The 21,622-nt window shown below is 30.4% G+C and overlaps 1 protein-coding gene across 2 annotated transcripts; it reads right to left on the reverse strand.

The window, feature by feature from the left end:
* Positions 1–4: 4 nt before the first annotated feature.
* On the reverse strand, positions 5–17,365 carry Lerp (lysosomal enzyme receptor protein). Of its 2 annotated transcripts, none has more exons than XM_080152990.1 (33): positions 17,262–17,365; positions 16,950–17,048; positions 14,928–14,989; positions 14,480–14,541; positions 14,270–14,329; positions 13,898–14,080; positions 13,259–13,366; positions 12,910–13,099; positions 12,650–12,720; positions 12,326–12,448; positions 12,125–12,221; positions 11,697–11,823; positions 11,352–11,400; positions 10,747–10,884; positions 10,524–10,593; positions 10,085–10,359; positions 9,711–9,828; positions 9,360–9,434; positions 8,917–9,025; positions 8,547–8,647; positions 7,951–8,067; positions 7,534–7,687; positions 7,046–7,183; positions 6,542–6,729; positions 6,050–6,124; positions 5,492–5,618; positions 5,204–5,351; positions 4,818–4,910; positions 4,278–4,404; positions 4,001–4,073; positions 3,577–3,718; positions 3,065–3,460; positions 5–2,673 (listed from the first exon to the last, which is right to left on the reverse strand). In XM_080152990.1, exons 2-33 carry the CDS (start codon positions 17,038–17,040, stop codon positions 2,562–2,564), a joined length of 3,999 nt encoding a protein of 1,332 aa, XP_080009116.1. In that variant the 5' UTR covers positions 17,041–17,048; positions 17,262–17,365; the 3' UTR covers positions 5–2,561. The 2 variants fall into 2 exon arrangements, with proteins under 2 accessions (XP_080009116.1, XP_080009115.1); XM_080152989.1 differs by having other exon boundaries at positions 16,950–17,041; positions 17,262–17,346.
* Between the last annotated feature and the right edge of the window lie 4,257 nt (positions 17,366–21,622).

The following is a 21,622-nucleotide window of genomic DNA, read 5'->3' on the forward strand; positions in this document are numbered from 1 at the left end:
ACTATTTTGTTACACTATAATATAATATTTGGATAATAATAATCATTTTTATATAAAAATCCACATTAAAGTTGACATACAAACTGGACTTTAACTGAATGTGATAGTTAGAATATATATTACAAAAGTTTAAATAACTAATTTTTATATTTTGTTTACACTAAATACAAGGATATGATAATAAGTTAAAGATAAATAGTTTATATAGTTTTAGATTAATCAAAAACAAAATTATAATAATTTCATAAATATCAATAAATAGTTACTATCAAATGGATTGTTGAAAATCATAATTAAATCAAAAACAAAAGCATTTTAAATAGCGTTAAATATTTTTCAAACTGTTTTTGTATTCTATACTAAAAATATAAATGTAAAGTGAGCTACAAAATAAATGATCAAATAAATCTAAAAAATAAATATTTAACTAAAACTATTTAAACTATCTGTATATCACAGAATGTACAGTACATACAGTACAAACAGTACATAAATTACAATGAAATAAGTGCTTCACAATCTAAGTCTCTATAATCCTATTTTAAAATACATTTTAACTGATTACAATAAATCAATATGAGAAAACTAATTATTTTGTGTAAAATTGTACAGAATACAACCCAAACTTGAATTTCTGAGATAATTATACTTTTTTCCATTTCATTTTTTTAAAGTGTTTTTACTGTGCTGTTTTTTTAAAGTTTTTACATTGTTTTACATAGTACACACCTTTAAATAATAGTATCAAAAAGAGTGTAAAAATCTACAAAACACATATAACTGACATTCCTGCACATTTAGAAATCAAAACGAAATTTTATCTTTTTTCCTTTTTAAGAAATGTGAAAAGTACAAAATTCTGTCTCTGTAAATATTAATGGGGAAGATAAGTGTTCTAACATTCTATGATTGTAGACTGATAGTATTAAAAATTTTAATGTAAATCACTGGAATGAATGGAATACTAAATATATTTTACAACTAAATACTTCCAGCTTTATAGATTTTGGGAGAAGAAGTCATTTCTGATCATCTTGATTATTCATGAGCGTGCGGTGAGTGGTGTTAACACCCCCACCCCCTTCTAAAATAAGAAATTTGTACATGCCTACTTTCACAATTTTTCACCCCCACAAGACTTCCCACCCCTCTTTTGAATCCTAATGCAAGCCACCGATTATAATGCATATAATCTAGAGGGGACTTTTAGATGTGTTTAAAATCAGTTACTCTCGTTCGTGCATAGTTCTCTTTGGGATAGAACCAAAATTTATTTATTACAAAAAAAAAATCCGCAATTTGCAAAAGGTTTTGTATCTTCTCAATTTTAAGTACAATTTGTTTACATAGGCAATTTTGTGAAAGCTGAGGAGAAATGCCTCATCTCCATAATCCATTTTAAAATATTCTCTAAATTTTAACAAAAATGTATTATGAAATCAATGGCAAAGTAATGATAATTAAGTCCAACCTTTAGTCTTAAATTGAAAAAGCTTTATGGAGGAAAATTTCATAATATTTTAATAAACATATTTAGTTGTGAAGAAAAAATATAAATATTTTCATAATTTAAAATAAGTACAATATGTTGTGTATAATTATGGCCCTGGCTTTGCTATAAAAAATATAGAATTTAATTTGTTTAAAATCAAGTTATAATCATTAATAGTTTCACAAAAGTCAAATGCCACTGATATCTAGTTAAATCACTTTTTATCATTTTAATAAAGAGAAATTAAGAAAAAAAAGGCCTTAAAATAGGATAATTCATAATATAAAAATGTCTTAAATAAATATACAATCTTTCTAGAAAAGTTTTAATCAACCCTGAAAAATTAGCTCTTTTATCTTTGGCTAATTAGTGTTTTGTTTAATCAATTTTTTTGGATTTAAATTTTACTATTGCAGATTCATAAAATATAATTCTTTTATGTGATACTTTGTCGAATAACATATTTTTAACTCTTTCATAATGAGAAATCTTTCTAATAACACAAATAAACTGAATATTCATAATTCTGACAAGTTTTTAGACACCCGCAATATTAATTTCTAAATATCTTCTTGTCTATGGGTGTATGTAGAATGTAGTTACTAATTTCTGATTAATAGCTTCTTAAATGAATTTAAATATTCTTAATAAGAAAAAATCTACTAAAAATGTTTGCATGCAAGATACAATGTGTAGCAAGAAATCAGTGAATATTGTTAAAGTTTACAAAATTGTCAAAAATGTAGAAAAGCATCTCCATTTTAAGTGTATCTTAATTGCATAGTTATTTACTAGGATTCTATTATCAAGTATATAAGTCTTTGTCTTTCATGGCATTAATCATAATATTTTTAATGTTGCTTGCAACAATGTCAAACTTAATGGCCTTGGAAATTAGTTCTTATTTGGCTACAATAACACTTTCAATAAAAAGGCCTGTCAATGTTGCAGATTTGAGGAGTTTAGTTGTTAGCCTAAGAATCTATTTTTACAATTATTTTGGACAAATGTCAATTTCTTTTTTGAATAGGTAGTCAAATTCTTCAAATCCTTTTTGTGAAAAATCTTCTTATGAATAAATGTCGTCTTCGTCTGGATGAAATCCTGAGCCAGGGGCGTTGTATCCTGAGATGAGGAAGGTGGAGTCTCTGTGGGCCCGGCCACCAAGGAATACAGGCATTCTAAATAAATGATTATTAAAACCATCCGTTCAAAAACAATCTAGTGATAGAGATAGTTCCATGAAGGGCAATAGCGAAAAATATATTACTTGTTGCTGTTCCAACAAAGAGCTGTATTAATGTATACAATATTTGAATAAACTTTGTTTTTCATCCGTGTAGTTTTCAAAATAAAGATTAAAACGTACCTACTCTTTTTAAATATTTACAACTTTTAAAAGTACGTTTTTTTTGACCAATTTGAGGTCTTGATAAACCCATTATATATTCTAATATTCTAGCATAGTTAACGTGGTACTTTCTGGAACTAGAAGATAAGTTGAGTATATTTGTGCATATCTAAACAACTTAGGTACATAGTAACTATAGTGGTAAATCATTAAAAAATTACCTTGCTCTAACTTCAGTAATAATTCTTGACAAATTATCCTTCGCCTTTTCTGACTTGTACACATAAACACCAAGGCACATGAGCAGCACAACTGCAATAACATATCCCCAACTAGAACTAGCTCCGCTACTGTCATTAGCCTCTTCCTTGTTAGTTTTCTCATCATTATTTATAATATCATTATTATCACCCGGATGTATCACAAAATCATCATCATTATGGTCAATAGGAATTGTGTCAGGATTTCTTTCAGTTGTTGTTTTAAACTTTTCATACTGTTCTATTTCGTAGGGATCACAAAGGGCCCTGGATTTCCAGTCTACAAGAAGGAAACAATCCAGGTCCCCACCCTGAATCATGGTTGGCTCTCCAGGCCCGTCTACGCTTGGATCACAGCTAAACATAAGAAAATTAAGATAGCTGAAACGGCTAGGTGATTGTTGTTTAATGTTTATGGATAATGTAATGAAAATAAAAATCTTAAAGTTGTAACAAAAATACGCGAGAATTACCTGTAAAATATCTTAGTAATGAATCTATTATGTCTGGTATAACTGCTACATTCAAATCCATCCAGGTATCTAACCCTGAGCTCATCTGTGTCTGGATAATACTTGACATCGTTCATGTTACCAAGACTGTCTGCTGGTGTACCTGAAAAATAAGAGATTTTAATCAACAATTGGCTGTTTATTACACCAGTGTCTTAAGTTTTATAGTAATGTTTTCTTTTCCGATAGCTTAACAACTTTTGGGACTTAAGTGATTTTTGATTGGTTGGTTCATTAAGTTAGGTGTTCAAACGTTTCGACCACTTAATTTATCGGCCTTTGTCTTATCCCTTTAGATCGCTGACGATTAATCCAAGACGGAATCTATTAAAATTGCCATACCAGATTATTTCATGAAAAAATGTTGCAAAAAAAAAATAAATACCTGGGATAACTCTACAGATGGAGCTATTGCAGCTGGAGACCAGGCGACCACATGGTTGCATCTCATAATATTCCTTTAAAAATTCATTTATCTTTCAGTAAGTATTTTAAAAAAGATTAATTTCTTTTGTTCTTGGGAGGAAGTAAAATATACTTTTAATATAAAATATTACATACATACTAAAAAGAAATACAAATCTTTTTCTGAGAAAATATAAAAGTTTAATATGCATTGTGTAGAAATTAATGGAATACTTCATGTATAAAATGAAACTCACTTCAGGGTGGTCCGGAAGTGGATATATCTTATAGTTTTCTTCTCTTGTGAGTGGTGTAAGATCAATGTACTTGTTTTTACCACTGTGATACAGCTTACACGAGTCTGGCTCCTTGATCTTAGTAAACCTAAAAAATTAGTGCTGTTATGCAGCTACACAATAACAAAAGTCTATCTCTTTATTCTTTGTAAACATAAATAAGGTTCAAATTATTTTACTTCGTTTTAACAATGTGTAAAGACTTTTTCTCAGTTGAAATAACTGAACCAAAAGAATTTTTTTTACCTTTTGATATTCTTATATTTACAAATAATAGTGCCTACCTACCTTTGTAGTTAGGAGCAATTCTTTATCAATGTATAAAAGCAAAGTAGTACGGGTAAACTTTTGGAAGACAACTGTCTATATACTTTTAATCAAGTTTCTCAAACTTTTCAGGTCTATGATGACTAACTAACTTTGAAATTATTCCAATTTTCCCATCTAATTTACCTAAATGATAGGTGTTACAAATAAAGATAATCAAAATTGATGACTTACTGTGTAATATTTCTGCAGGCAAGCATAGAGTTCATCTGGAATTTAGCCTCACATTTTTTCTCATCAATTCCAAGAAATTTGGGAGTTCCAAATCTAAAAAAAAAAACCTTTTTTTCTTTCTATTAATGTACCAACCTCGGTAAATTTGCATCAAACACCTAGCTAAACTGCAATGTACTGAAGAAGGTGCTAGGTTTACCGAAATACATATAAAAATAAATACTGTGAAAAAAAAGACATTTATTTCAATCCAGTAAATTTATCTTATAAATAAGGGTTTATAGAAGTATTGAATTTTCAATTATAATTGATATCTATTATCTGCAATCGTCTAAGTTAACGTTGAAACAATTTAATTTAATTTAATTTAATAATTGTGATTCTACCTTGAATTTTTGTTGATGGCAGGATCACAAGTGAAGAAAACAGTAGAGCTCCAAGTTCCATTATTATTTTCACAATAATCCCCCTCTGTGTATTTGATAATCAGCTGACCGTTAGATACACTTGGTGGATTTTGTACCTTTCCCAATCCTTAAAAAATAATCGTTTTAAACAAAATAAAATTGGTTAAGAAGTGAAAACTAGATGCCTTTTTTTAAAAAGGCATAAAAGTTTAAGGATTCCTTTAATCTCAATTTCTTAAAAATAATAGAATAGGAAAATATGCAAACCTATGTATCTATCATTAATATGACCGCAAGCTCCCTGTGGGTTACAGCCTGAGGAGGGAACATCAGTGGGTACCAACGGACCACAAATATTCAACACAAAGTCATGGCTTCCATTGGCATCAAACATCTAAAAACATATTTTTTTTCCTCCAAATTCTCAATTTTTAAATTGTATTTAAAATGGTTTCTTTAGATTTTTTTTTGGTTTTAGTCCCTTTCGTGGCAACGCCTCTTTAGGGACGTTTCGTCGTATTTTCGCAGTAGCTTTTCTCCTATTTCTAGCCCCTGCGGGGGATCTAACCCTGTGTGGGGCAATCACCTAAACTAACTTAACCTAAAATAACCTATCAAATGCTTCTGTGAAAATACGACGAAAGGGACTATACCCGGTTTTTAAAATTTTGAGTGATTTGTAATTTATTTTTTTTATTAACTATGATCAAGATAATTCAATTTCATTAAAAATCCTACTAACTACCACAATATTTAATATCAGTCAGAAAACTTCAGCTTTATACATTGAAATCATTAGACCAAATAATGAAATATTAATATTACCTTATAGTTAATATCATGTCTTCTTAATTTTGTCAGAGGGTAAACAACATTATCCATTGTAACATCACAAAATACCTACAAAATTTAGATAATATACCTAATAATAAGCTTCAATGCAAAAAGAAGAAAACATCGTAGAATGAAAATATAAGAATATGTCAACTGTAGAAAACTAGTTTTGACTTGTAAAAAAAAAATTATTTTTATATAATGCGATTTTTAAGGCTTTATTACAAATATGCTCAGTGAAAGGCAATACATATAAATAAACTAACCATTTTCTTATTTTCTGGTATTATATCCCTGTAACTATGTAAGAACATAAATATAAAAAGATTTTCTACAACGATTGCCAACTTTTTTTTCTCTAGTGTTTTATCACTCTTACTTATGGAAATAATAAATATATAGATATTTCCGTGTCTACAACGTCTAATTAGACAAAGGTTTAGCTAAAGACTACACAACACAAATGTTTGAACCCATGCATACCTGATGATCACAGGCTAAATCTGTATAGAAATCAATATACATGGTGCACATATCCTCTGTCTGCCTGGATGAAAACCTCCAAGGTCCGTCATGCTCGTAGTTACCGGAGGATCCCATCCGGCGGGGCGGGCAGTTGAAGCGGATTCGGGTCTCGGCAGGCTTCTCATCTTTTGTAGGACATTTGCCACCTTAAAATGTTGGATTTTAAATATTTCAAATATTTCAGGGATAATATATTAAGATACGCTCCACAAAAAGTTATATTCCCTGGACATACAGACCAGCAATCAGCGAGATCTTAAGCAACACAAATACAGACAGACATCCTGTTACTGTTTTAAATGTACTGAAAACGTATGAGATGAGAAATGAAAACATGGGCAGCAAAACTATAAACTTCTATTACATTATACTACCAAAACTGTGGTGATTCCTTCTAAAACAAATCTTTCTTTCGCCCTCTTTTTTAAATACTTCGCTCTCTTGTCTCAAATTATTTCATACCTTGATAAACAAGCTCCAGTTTGCCATCAGTAAAAGTAAGGTTTGAGTTAGCCAGGCCAAAGTTTTGTTTGTTATTATCACAGATACCAACTCCAGCTCCGCACCCACTGCTAGCCAGGGGTCCACAAATATTGAAATCTTAAACAAGAAAGATAATGTCTGATTATACAATGTAAAACAGTTGAAAAGCATGAAACAGACACATCAATAAGTATATTATTACAATATATTCGTTAATTCAATGTATATTGTATATGATTTATTAACAATAACCACAAAGACATTTTTTAGTATGACAAATAGGAATTGATTAAGATGGTAAATAGATAGTAAAATGAATCTTCCTCCTATTAGGTGTGTAAGGTTTTGCAATTGTTAACTTAATTGAGATTAGAAAAGAGACAGCAGGTTAAATATCAAAACGCGATGTGTTAGCATTAGAAATTAAAAATTTGAATATAAAGGGTTTGAAATAAAAAAAAAGTTACCTAGATGATTGATAACATGGTGGGCCGTTTCATTCCACCTCCATCCATCTGGTCTGTTGAGCGAGGTCAGGTTGAATGTGAAGCCAGATTCTTGACTGGTCACTGAACAGTTTCCTGTAACTGTCTTCACAGGACAGGCTACTGCATGTTTCCACTGCAAATAAGCGTAACAACTAAAGAAGTTAAAAAATAAAAGTATTTTTTGGTAAACTATAATATATAAAAAATTGTTATACAGTTGGACAGACATGTAAGTTCATAACAAAAAGAAAGTTACCAATACCATTAACTAACAGATAGAAGGGTGTAAAAATAGTAGAATTTACCTGAAATCAGCATTTTGAATTTGAAAGGTTAATTACAGTTATGACAATGAAATACCAGCTGAACGACGAAAATAATGTTAAAAATGCTTACCATGAACATGTAGTGACAATTGGAAATTTCCATAAACTCAGGTAGAGAATCATAAACTCCAGGTGCACACTCAAATTTTATCATGGTCTGCAGATGGGTCAAGGTACTCTTCTTATCCTTAAATATTGAATAATAATTTTTAATTGAGGCCTATTTATTATTTAGGTCAGTTGGAACATCAGCAAGTAAGGAAAAAATATTTATAATGCATTTTTTATACTAAAAAAATAAATTTTTTTTTTTAGCCCTTTTCCATACTCTTATATTTCCTAACTTTGAAAAATTTTATTTTCTTACAGGGGTGTATATTCTACTGCATAAGACTTTTTTTCCCCCAGCTGCAAAATAATTTATTCCCCCCTCCCCCCCTAGTTTTTTTGGAGGAGGTTAAAAATTCTTTATTTTATTCATTTCTCTTTACTCCTTCCACATATTTTTTTAGTTTTTTTTTTCTCAAAGGACGGGAAAAAATGTTTTCAGTACCTTCCCTTAATTAATTTTTTTTTTGTCCATCTCATATATTTTTTATTAGGCTAAAACACAAACTATATGTATATTATCAAACACAATCAATAAAATAATATTTAAGTACTTACTGGACACACAGAACCAAGAGTGTAGGTGATATAAGGAACTCCATCAGAGTCCACTTTAAGACTACTGTGAACCTGTCCCAGGTTTTGGCCAATTACATCGTCTGAAATGGAGCTGTATTAACAAAAGTCCACTTTTAAACTTCTGTGAATATGTTGAAGTATTTTGGTTAATATATAAAAATGCAGAAAAAAAGAACTTAAAAAATCAATATTGCCAGGCTTCTAAACTTGTTCATATATTCTACATACATATACAACTTTGATGCCTAAAGAATTAAAAATGCCAGTCTTGTGCTATTTATATTGTAATTCAAAGGTACTTTTTTAATTGGCAAAGTTAAATTCTTCGACTAAGGTTTTTTAATATTACCTGGTTTAACAAGACAGGCAGCAGATTTATATGGGCACTTTGTTGTATTTGTATGAACTAAAGATCTGCAAAGGTTCAACACAAATATATCTCCAGAATCAAGTTCAACCTAAATAAAATATTTAAGAGTTTTTTAATAAAAAGTAACTCAGTTACCTATCATATTGAGGGAAGTAGTTGCTTCGTTCTTATACTTTATGGAAGAGGAACAGGAAATCAACCTAAAACCACCCAAAGATAATATTCATAAAGCTTTTCTGAAAATTATAACCAATTTGGACTAGAATTTTCCAAGATCTTCAGCACGGCACCAGAAAAAACACCTTGCTGCTCTATATTACAGGATACAACGAAGGAAAAGATTTATACACATTTATTTTCATGCTGGTCTTAAATTGAACTTAATAATTTATGCTTTCATTCAAAAATAAAATAAAATTAACCTGATAGTTTTCATGTGGTAATGATAGAGATGAAAGATCAACAAATCCTTTAGAAGTTGGTACACTGCATTGAACCTTAAAAAATAATAAATGATTACAAAATTAATTTTAACATGATTTTTTGGACAATAAATATTATATTTAATTCTGATCTTGTTAGTATATGTATAAAAATCATCAATATACTTGAATGAAAAAAATTTAGGAAAACAAAAACCTATTTAAAAGGTTCAAAAACTTCCTAGCACATTAAAAGAATAGACCCAACCAATACTTATTTTTCCAAAACATCCAAAATAATCCGCGCATTTGATTTATTTGTAATTGCCCTAAACTGGTGATAATGATTACCATGTAATGTGGAGGGCAGGCTAGGATTGAAACCCAATTAAACTCAATAACACAACCCTCTTCAGCTACGAGTTCAGGACTTCCAACTCCAACCTCATGATTACATGTGAATATCACCCTGAAAAAATTAATTATTATTAGAGAAACAAAATGTAAATGTGTAAATCTTTCTCCTCTTCATTTCTTTGTGAGTGCGAAAATCTAAGTTCTTTTTCATTACTGAAAGATTTTTATTTCAATTAAGTAATCATATTATAGGTTTTATCTAAATTATTGATGTTAAATACCTTAAATCATTAAAAATGACCGACTAATTATTGATTTATTTTAAATTTTTAAGTGCATTTTGTTTAAATAAAAATAAATTTTATTACCTGGCGTCTAAAGTTTTACTTGGATTAGAAGGACAAACTTTGGATTCATATTTCAGCTCCAGAAAACCATCCATGTATGTCAAACTTTGATTTGTATCCAGACACGTACTGTTAGCTGTATCAGTGCATGTACCGACCAGAGAACCACAGACATTCAGGTTGTAATTATGACTTTGTCCTTTGATGATATAGTCACCAGTAGAATTATGGGCATCTGTCAGGTTGAACAGGTTGTTGAATAGGGGTTCTCTCACTGTACAGTCAGTACTTGTAACCTGAAAGATTGCAAAATTCAAAACTACACGTTTTTTTAATTTAACTATTTTGACACTTACAAGACTATGGTAGAGCTAAAATCAGAGTAGGCAATGTTAAACTGCGATAAAAAGGCACTAAAAATTATTATGTAAAAAAAATATTAGAATTGATTAGTTTTTACCTGCTTCTGGGGGCAGGCCGCCGGAGTATTCCATGTCAAAGAATGTCTACAGGCTGTAGCATCTTCAAACCTATAAAGGTATGAAATCAGTTAGGTTTGGTGGATTTAAATTTAAAGCAAATTATATTGTATATTTTCAAAATTGGATTGTTATGTCATTGTAGGAAAAGTATAGAAATTATCAAAACTGTTTTTCAGGAATCAGCACTGTCCCATAACTTACCTGGGTCCATACTCCTTATCATCACATCTGAGTATAATTTCTGCGCTCATGTTGCAGGAGTCGCCCCTGTCATTCTGATACAGGTCTCCATGACTGTACTCCAGCCGGATATCTCCATTTTCAAGCACCTCAGGACGCCTAATATATAAAAAATGAATGGTGTGCCTTCAATTCCGCCTAGATATTACCTTATCTACTCATCAGAACTGCATGTTATAATAAAAGTAACCCTTCCCTATTTTCCCCACTCTCATCATTTATCACCTCCTTTAATTTAGTTGCTGGCGATTTTTTAAATATGGAACACTATGTGGATTTGATAACATATGGTAATAAATGCTCACCGATTAAATAATAATATCTTATAAATATAGCCTATAGGTACTCTACATACAAATTTTCAAAACACCAAATGAGATCGATAAAGCTTTTCTTTAAATACTCTAAATGTATTTTATAATAAAATTATTTTGCGAATATAAATGAAATCTTCATTTGGCGTTAAGGGTTCGAAGCTAGCAAATATTGTAGACTTTCCTTGTTTATAATACGATCGACCGAAGATAGGCTTTTTCTATGACTAGATTTTGTTTTAAAATGCTTACTTGTACATAATGCCCAAATTTGTTGCATCAATCATTTTAGTCGTGTTTCCTGTAAAAATATACATATATTTAACAATTTAAAAGAATCATTATACCGTTGATCTTAAGGGATAATTGACATAAAATACAGTACGTCCAAAATTTTAAAATAAATGATAAGTTATAACCCAAATTATACCTCTCATATAGATTAAAGTTATTGTGGAAAAGTTAAGACACTGTTAAGTACTAATGATACGAATGAAATAGTCCAGCATTCCCCTGCTTTCCGTGCTAAATACTTTAAGCTTTGCTAAGCTTGAAAATACTTAAATAGAATTCTTAAAAACTTTCAGTCAATATTACCTTCATATTTAAATCTGCAGATGCCAGCCTGTCCAGAGCAGGGGTTGCCCTGTGTAACAGGTAAGCTTCCACACACCTTGATCTCATACCTAGTCTCCTTCTCATTTCCTGGACTCACCTCCCATTCCTGATATAAGGGTTAGTTTAGATTGTTTAAGTGGTATGTTGATTTTTCCATTTTTGCTAAAAGTTGGCCACAAAGAGGCTTTTTTTTTTTGGGGGGGGGGGGGGAAATACATTTTTTATGCTTATTTGAGTTAAGGTTATGATTAAAATTCCAGCAGGATATAGAATACTTGCAGTTCAATGTTTTGCCACATTGACTTGAATTGGATTGAAAATGAATAAATATTTTAACTGAAAGTCTTCTAAATTTTCACTTAGAGGTTCACTAACTTTTTTGAGTGATTTATTAACAAAAACCTAACCTCAATTCTGAGTGAAGACAAATCATAAACATCCTGATTTGAATTTCTAGCCTGGCATTGAACTGGAGGGACTAGGCAGGCAGACACTGTCAGGAACCTAAAGTAAAAGTTTAGATTTGTTTGAGAATAAAAAGATAAATTCAGATTTTGTTAGGTGTTTAAGCTATAACCCAAATTCTGTTATGAATTTATTATATTTACCTAAAGCTAATAATATTTTCGTCCACATGTTCCATAGTAACTTGAGGCTCAATGGCATCTCTATCACATTCTATGTTAATATTCACAGATGGACTCTTTGGGTCTGGTTTAGGATATCTCAACCTAAAAATAAAATTAAAATTGTAATTTTACAAGAGTTGTAAGTAAATATTTAGTTATGACATGTAATATAGCTCTAAATGTGTTGTAAATTTTTTTCTTTACATTTAAAAGGCATATTTATAAGCTTAAGTTATCTCTCTGCTACAATGGATGTTGTCGTACTATTATTACATCAATACAGAGCTGAATTGTAACACATACCTAATGACTTCATTTTCTTGGTTGTATGAAAGATTGTTTGTATCTGTAAAGTTGGCAAATGTCTTGATCACCTGAATAAACATTACATTAAAACTTTTTTCGAACCCTAACATCCTTATATAAAAGTAACAGGATGACTTTCTCTGAATCATAAACCTTTTTTTTGAAAATGATTTATGAAATTAAAATCTCAAGCTCAGTGCTACCATTAATTCAAAAAACATTATAAATTAGAAAATTATAAAAGAGAAGGATATCACCTTTAATTGAGTGTCATCTACTTGGCAGACAACACTATTATCAGGGCAGGGACTAGAACCGCCCACACTCTTGCACACATTAATATGATAATAGCTTGTCTGGCCAGATCCATCAGCTGATCTGGCCAGGTAGTATCCCGCAGGGTTGGACCACACTTTCAGGTCAATGATTGCATCATAGCCGGGAACCCTATAATGTTGAGATTCTTCAGTGATAATATAAAAATGAACTAATAAAATGAAAACTTGTAATAGGTCGGAAAAAAGTAATTATAAACTAGTTTTAAGAAAAGACGGACGAACTGGCCTAATTACAGTGTAGCTGCGCTACTAAAATAAGAAATTTTACTTGATAACACAGGAGGAAGCTATGGGTTCCTTGTGTTGTCCCGGGTCACATGTCAGTGAAGAGTGCCAGAAAACCTGGTGGTCACATTCGCCCAGGATTCCTCCATACCTGGTATAATTAACAATCATTAAAATATTGTACCTAAAGTTTTATAAATTCAAGATATAATAATAAAAAGATAGATATGCAGTTATTTAGATACTAAAGACACCTAGCGTTTATCAGTAAAGCTCTCTTGTTTTAAATAACCAAGAAGAACAATGACCTGACTATCAAAGGCCTCGATAAAGTCAAAGTAACAATAAGTTATGAAACCTTTACCAAGACCCACAAAGCCCATCTGCAAGTAAGAGACTCACAATACCTACATTGATATGCTTATTACTCTTATTATTCTATTGGATATACAAGGATTTATGGGGATCTCAAATATGTTTCAGAATAAGCTTCTTAGAATGATCGGATGAGTTGAGTTTTAGTTTTATTTATTTATGAAGGAACATTATAAAACTTAAAAAATATATTGATTTTTTGACTTACTAATCGATCTTAAGAAGTTTAAGTCAATTCCTAAACATCAAAGGTAAACATAAGGTTAATATCTATAAAATTTAAAATAATTCCCTTAAAAATACTCACAAAATAGAATTATCCTCAGCATCCGGATATGTGCAGAAGAAATCGATCCTGGTGGACACATTCCTGTGCGGATCAGTCTTGCACACATCCCCAGTGTCATAGATCATTTTGTAATGGTCCAGGTAGGGAGTCAAACCCTCCGCACTGTGGCTACCAGCATTAGGTATATATTCCTCTTCAACTCTAAAGAATAATGTTACAAAGCAGAAATTCAACGAGAAATGGATCAAACTACGAAATTTTTTCACCTTTTTGACACACCAACTTTTTGGAGACCACTCTTTTATAGGTCCGTTGGACCATACATATGTCATGAAAACATAAAAAAAGTGTAATCCTAATGACCTTTTTAGAAAAGCATAAGAATCTTACCCTTTTACAAGTTTTGTTATACAGGCATGCGCTTTGGGATCACAAATCTTTGAAATATTCCTAAAATAAAAAGTAAAGTTTAATATAATCATTCATACTTATATATAGTATACACTATACAATTGACGTTTTTTCAGTAAGGGTTTACAACAATCATTTTACCCTACAGAACTTCATTATAAAAATGTATCTTTGTAATAAAAAGCTTACCCTAAAGGTTGGCAAAGGCTAATATATATTTTAGTTGTAGTAGTACCAGTTCCCTCATATCCCTAAAATAAAGAGATTAATTTGAAAAGTTGTTCTTATTAAAAAGCATCTACGTCTGAGTACAGAACCTGAACAATAAATATGTCCTAAAGTAGAGCAGCTACAAAAAACAAACTATCAAATACCAAATTTGTTGAAAAAGTGGTAGGTTTTGTCAATAATTCACAAAATTTTACATATTCATTCGTGGAAAACGAATTGAATTTTTTAATGATTTATGTTATCAAATATTAAAATCATGTAACAAACAAGAAACCTGACTATACAGTTTCTGTACAATATTATCAGAAATATGATAAGATACCTAACCAAAACAAAATATTGATTTCTTAAAAATCACGCAGACATTATGAATAAATCTATCATAATAATAAATGAACATGTCTACCTCATAATATTGAAGTGAAAGGGATGAAAAGCTGACATTTTTCTCAGGGATATCACAGATACCTGAATTATAAATAAAAATGTTTAGTTTAATAATTGCAGGGAGGAGTCATTGCACTGATATTTTAACAAGTTTTCTCAGGGTTGAAAACTTTATTTCTTCCTGAATATATAGTTCAATCTAATTATGTCCAAGCGTTTAAACCAATAATTGTTGTCTAAAACGTTAGTTTTGTTCAGGGTGTCGGAGCCGTTTAATTTTGATGCGGCTCCGGCTCCTACCTTAAAATTAATATATAAATTTTTGTTCATTATTGAATTTGATAAAATAAAGTAAATAATATAAAATATTTTGCTTTTATTTGATTAAAGCTATATAAAAGTAGAAGGATATGTGTGTTTATTTGTTAAGTAACAATAGTTTTTCAGTTAATCATATGGAAATAGACCGTTGTCAATATATAATATTACTTTTAAAAATCATTTTTAGCTTATCTGGAGCCGGAGCCGTTTTTAACGAAAAATACGGCTCCAGATCCGGCTCCACCAAAAATGTTGCTGCTCCCGGCTCCCGGCTCCGGCTACGAAACACTGGTTTAGTTAATCATAATCGGGAATATACAATAGGGCGGGTTCATACCGGAATTAGACAAAGAGGGGTTATGCAACAGATAAAATTAACCTTTAAAACATTTCTGACCGAAAAAGAATTTTTAAAAATTGAGTTTTAGAACGCGACCACTAAAAAATATATATGATTACTTATTAATATGCAAAGACGACATTCAAAAAATTTTTTGAATAAGAACTATGCCTTCATGGTGCTCCCTGGAAAGGCCTTGAGGAGCTGAATCATTACCTAACTTTTGTCCGTTTCAAAATATCTCGTTCCTAGCCTTAGAAATCACATAAAAAACACATTTTTTAAAGGTTTATTAAGAATTGTCCAATTTGTAGAGGTTTTTAGATTTTCTCAGGCTAGGAACGAGATTTTTTGAAACGGTCAAAAGTTCCTGATACTACTCCTCAATGCCTTTCCTAGGAGCACCATTAAGCCATAGTTCTGATTAAATAAATTTTTTACTCCCATTTACAAATAGCTATACAATTGAATGTCTGGTCGTCAGCGGTTTTAAGACTTAGGATAAATTTTAAATCATCCAGAGGTGTATTATAATCATACAAATCATTTGCAGATCCCCGCTTTGGCCTCAGAAAAAAATGTCCAAAATCGACCCACCCTAATATACAACAACAATGTATCGTCCATTGTATTATTCCTTAAGAACTCTGAATAAAGGTGGGGGGGTTGACACATTTGCATAAACCTGGTGTATTGGCTTATCTTTGGACTGAGAGGATAGGTGTTATAAAAGATAAAATCATTATATGATGAATTTCCCGCATTTTAAGATTTTTTGGATAGGCCTCCAGGTTTCGGAGCTCCAGGCATCCAGGTGGTCTCTGTACAGGTAAAAATGAAAAAAAAAATTTTAAGAGTTAGAGGTCAGCTTATGAAACAAAATATGTATGTTTTTCTTCAAATATGTGAATAACATTCAAAAACATGCATATTTTGTTTTATAAGTTGACCTCTAACTCTTAAATTTTTTTTTCATTTTTACCTGTAGTGACCAGACCACCTGGAGGCCTGGAGCTCCGAATCCTGGAGGCCTATCCAAAAAATCTTAAAAATGCGGAAAATTCATTTTATCTTTAATAACCTATCATCTCAGTCCAAAGATAAAGCCTATACACCAGGTTTACGCAAATGTGCCAAAACTCCCCCCCCCCCCTTGACAAGATAGCAGCTTAATCATCATTTCTTTCCTTCAAAGGATCATAAAATTATTAGTATTATACAAACAATGAAGAAAAATAAGAAGCTATTCCTATATAATCAAACTCTTTGTTAGAGTCTAAAATGCGCAAATTAAAACTACTTTTTGTTTGTGTTAATAAATTGAAGGAAATCGAACACAATCAAACAACTTACAAACGTTTAATATAAACAAAAGTTTACCTTTTTGAGCAGAGTTTGTGATGACAAAATGCAAAGAGATAAGGCAGTACAGCCATAACTGGCAACCAAGTTTCAATCGTCCAATGGTCATTCTAAGGGCTAGTTTCATGTCATTATGTGGTGCTACTCAAGAAAATAAACAATGACAATAACAGACGAAAAAATTACATATCTTTCTTATAGTAATTACAAAAAAATTTAAACCACAGTCAAATGCATTGTTGAAGTCCAAAGAGCAAATTTAACCTTATAAAATTTTGCATTGAAAACTCGCTATATAGAAAATGATTTGAAAATTACAAAATGACATGCCTCGAATAAAAAGTCAAAGTAAGGTACACAAAAATACACGAAGGTAAATCACATTATAGGTTTTCTGAAATGCAGGAAGAATACTGAAAAATCAATCGATCAAATAATAATTAATCAATGGGATTATCATATAGGTGGTGCTCTGACGATAATTATTAAAAAATAATATCTAGGGCTAGGCAGCCGATTTAATATTTTAAATATTATCAATATATAGATGGTCATATTGAGAATATCATATGCTTCGGCATTAAACTAATGTCAAAAATAATAAAAGTTGATGTTATTTCAGCTTGTAGTCGGCTATCGAGCCCTGTATATTATCAACAAAACTTAGTAAAATTCTAAAATTAAATGTGTAACAAGTTCAAAACATTTTTAACTTAAGCAACTATTAACAAAAACCTTATTGGAGTTAAAAATCAACAATGATTATGAGGTTTTTAAATAATTTAACAATAACTTTGTTAAAATAACAAGAAAATTAAAAATTGGAAGCGGTATTCACATTGGCTAGATATTACAAAATAGAGGAAAATATTTAAACTTTAACATAAAGGTGAAAAATATGATATATTAGATGTGTTTAAGTTCACATAAATTGGTCTTTATTAATATATTTATCAATATAGTTTTAATTTATCTCTAATTATGGCTTCGTTGACTAAAATATATGTTTTAATGCACATTTATAAATTAACAAAAAATCTAAAACACTTGTTGTTTATAACATAGTTTTAAAACAAGGAATATGCTAAAACTATTTCAAAATTTAATTAAAATTTGGCTGTATCTAATTTAACATTCACTTGATTGTGTTAAAAATAACCGTGAATATAAATATCAATAATTTAAGATTTGTTATTAACGCTTTTTATGATTGTAGGTAGATTTAGTAAAAATAATATATTGTAATACGTGATACTGTGCGTATCAGTAAAAGAATACTGACTCATTTACAACTTTTTTCCATATTAAACTCACTAAGTTATTGGTCATATTATTGTAATTTAATATTGATAAAAGATAAATATATTTTGTCTAGGTCATCAATATTCTAATTTTATCAACACTATTATGATTATTACGACATAAAATTAACAATTTAGTATCTCCCTTAGGTATTATGACTCATTATAAAAAGAAATTGGCCTTTTCTAAACATTATGAAAATGTAAGTGACAAAAAGTTAGATTTTTTCCCCATTGCCTTCCATAATAGATGTTTAATCTGGATTAGCATCACTAGGTCATTGACATTCTGAATAAAATGTAACAAATGTTTCAATCAGGGCTCGGCAGCTGCCTGTAAGTATCAAAGAAATCAATCTTTTACAATTTTAAATATCTGCTGGAAGTTTAAATCTGACCCAAATATAGCATTTCCCTTTTTAAAAAAATTTAAAAGGATCCAAACGGGTTTAAATTTGACGCTTAATCGCGGCTGACATGCGGCTGCCGAGCACTGGTTTTAATTATTATGAAAAAAAAATTTGCTCCTTCCTAATGAACTAGAATTGTGTAATATGCATTTATTATCAGACTAATCTAAAAAGTTGATATTACAGCTGTGAATGAGAACTAGAGAACATATAAACTTTTTGTTCTGTTCCTTAGAGAAGTATTCCTATAATTAGGGTCTACTTCATTTTGGATCTACTTCATTTTAGTAAATTTCTTTTAATTATAATACCTAGAATATAAAGAGATCTGTTAGCAAATCTGTAATTGTTACTATTTCTTTTCATGTCCTTTTCAAATCTTAAGCTTTTGAAGTAATTGCAAAAAGTCATTATTTAGGAATATTTGGAGGGTAATTTCATAATCAACGGGTTAAAAACCTACTGTTTATCAGTCAATATCAATCATAAGGATAATCAATTTTTAAAACACATTACTCATTCGAGTTTAAAGAATATGAATAATGAATTTAATTTGACTATTATTGGGAATACAATGATTCATAATAGCATTTTCTTTTTTAATTAAAACAAATCATGAGTAGACATTTTTTAAGGAGAGGGAGAATCAACTTAGGAAAAATCTAAGTATTGAGTTCTACTTTTATCTAAATAAAAAAATATTGTGCTTTTTAATTTGCTTGTTTACATGTATGTTATGAACTATGAATTACTCTTTACTTTATTATTGAAATCTTTTATTTTGTTACTTTGTTTAAAATTGTTTAACTTTTAATTAACTTCAATTACAAAAGAAATATATTTCTTTACAGTATTAAAGATTATCATTTTTAATTATGCAAATTTTTTATTTGAGCATTGAACATTTATTTATTTATCAATTAAATTATGCTTAAATATTATTTTTAATCAAGATATCATCTAACAAGAATCATTATCTTTTATATTTATCTGCAACTTTATTTTGTTAATCAAACTCGAATAAAAGCTTCATGAATAATTTTAATTTATTTTTATAAATATACTTTATTTTCTTCAATCTAAATGATTTTTATACTGTATTTTTGACAGGGATAGATAAATGGAGGATAGATTGATCTTTAAGCCAATAACTCAACTTTCATTGATCTATCCCTGAACCTCTAATTCTAACTGAATTAATCTAGTGTAACTTGACCCTGTAATATTTGGGAATTTTAAAAAATAGAAAGATATGGTAGATTCGTAAATTAATATGGGACAATAAAAAATACTTTAAAAGCCCTATAAAAGGGGTCAAAAAGTAATGTACTCTTAATTTTTGACTAATGAAGTGTTTCTCTAATGAAACAATACATTTTAAAAGAGGACATTTTATCCCAGAATAAAAGGGAAACATAGAGTCTATCTTTCCAGTAAAATAAACATAAAAGATATTTGAAAGGAAAATAAACTGTTTTACTGTATTTATGTTTAGCCGACGAAAATTAAAACTTTATACTGTGGGGAAAAAAAAAACTAAATCGTAGATTATCATGATTTAGGAATTATAAACTTATGTTCATGAATGAATTTAATATCAAATCTTTTAAAAATGTTCTAAATTAACGTCAGCTAAATGTGAGCGGAGGAATTCTACACACAAAACCCAAGCCAAGCTAATAAGCCAACTACGCATTACTTATCATATTGTGAGCATTCAGTGCATTAGTGCGTAATTTTATTTGTTTAATATCATTCTTAATTCAGGAAATCAGATTTAACTTTAATTGACCTTTTACTAATAAAGTTCAATTGGATTTTTTCCACTATAATTGGAATTTTTAGATATTGTCCTGCTAAAAAAAACTATTACCCGTAATTAAACCTATTCCTGGTTGAATTTGAGATGATTAACAAAGCTTAGCCCCGACTTGACTGCCTGAAACTTTTTCAAAACATTCGGACTATAAGAACGTCCGCCTTTGGTATGCTTTTCTTGCTGTTTGTGTTTGGGACTAGCAACCTTAGCAGCTGCGCCGCCAGCAGAAGGAGCCTGCAACTGGCCGCCGTCAGGGTAATAATCCCCAGGCGCAGGCAGATCACTAGCAGATGTGCCTTTTTTCTTTCTTGGGCTCCATCTTTTCTTAGTGGATCGCACAGGCGTGTGATGGTAGCTGGCGAACGAGGCGACTGACGGCGTAGGCGAGGCTCCGTCGCCGCTGTCGCCCAGGCTTTTGTTTTTGGGCGAGGGTGGCACTGAGATTGAGGCGGAGCTGTATTTGGTGGGCGTTTCATTCACCTGTCAAGTTAGAAGTTCTCATTTGTGTTCAATAGTATGGAAGCGCGCATTATAAGCTAAGACAATTTATCCAGTTCCTCAATTAAAAAAATAGCAATTGATTAGCCTTTTCGTAATTCACTTCCTTTTACTTACTGTAACACCCTTGTAATCGACTTTAAAAAGAAAAAATGCTTCCAATTCTAATACTTAGGGAGCAACATTACTTTAAGCCAATAAGAACATTCCTGAAGTGTATCTGGAAAATGAATACTATTATGTGTAACATGATGTTGCGCACTACTTGTTGATTGTGCTTTTGTGTCCTAGATGATTTCATGAATTTTTAAAAATCTTGGAGAAAAGAACGGAAACGGTTTAAATGAATAAGAATCTATTTTTGAATGTTTAACCGATTAAAACAATAAAAAGGAATCTTCAGTCTAAAATGTCTAAAAATTCTCAGTAAAATCAGAAAGATTCAGTATCTGTGCAATAATGAATTTTAGATAGAACTTAATATTCCTTTACTAAATTTCTACATTCTTGTCAGTATGGAAACTCAACATGTGTTTTCTCCAAAAAATTCAGTATTCTATTCTTTTGTTTCATTTCTTAATTCATGCATTCCTGAGGATAAGAAGGGTTGTTAGCCGGGCTGTTGGTTTGTGGGAATATGATTGGCGGCAGAGATTTAACACG

Source organism: Acartia tonsa, chromosome 3, assembly GCF_053477335.1.
Source record: "Acartia tonsa isolate MP-2025a chromosome 3, ASM5347733v1, whole genome shotgun sequence".
Lineage (NCBI taxonomy): Eukaryota > Metazoa > Arthropoda > Copepoda > Calanoida > Acartiidae > Acartia > Acartia tonsa.

Excerpts from the sequence above, each read along its gene's own strand:
- Lerp (XM_080152990.1), bottom strand. The coding sequence starts at position 17,040 with ATGACCATTGGACGATTGAAACTTGGTTGCCAGTTATGGCTGTACTGC. Across the intron at positions 9,435-9,710 it reads CCTGCCCTCCACATTACATG|GTTCAATGCAGTGTACCAAC; the intron begins GTAATCATTATC and ends TTATTTTTTAAG. Across the intron at positions 5,352-5,491 it reads TATTAATGATAGATACATAG|GATTGGGAAAGGTACAAAAT; the intron begins GTTTGCATATTT and ends TTATTTTTTAAG.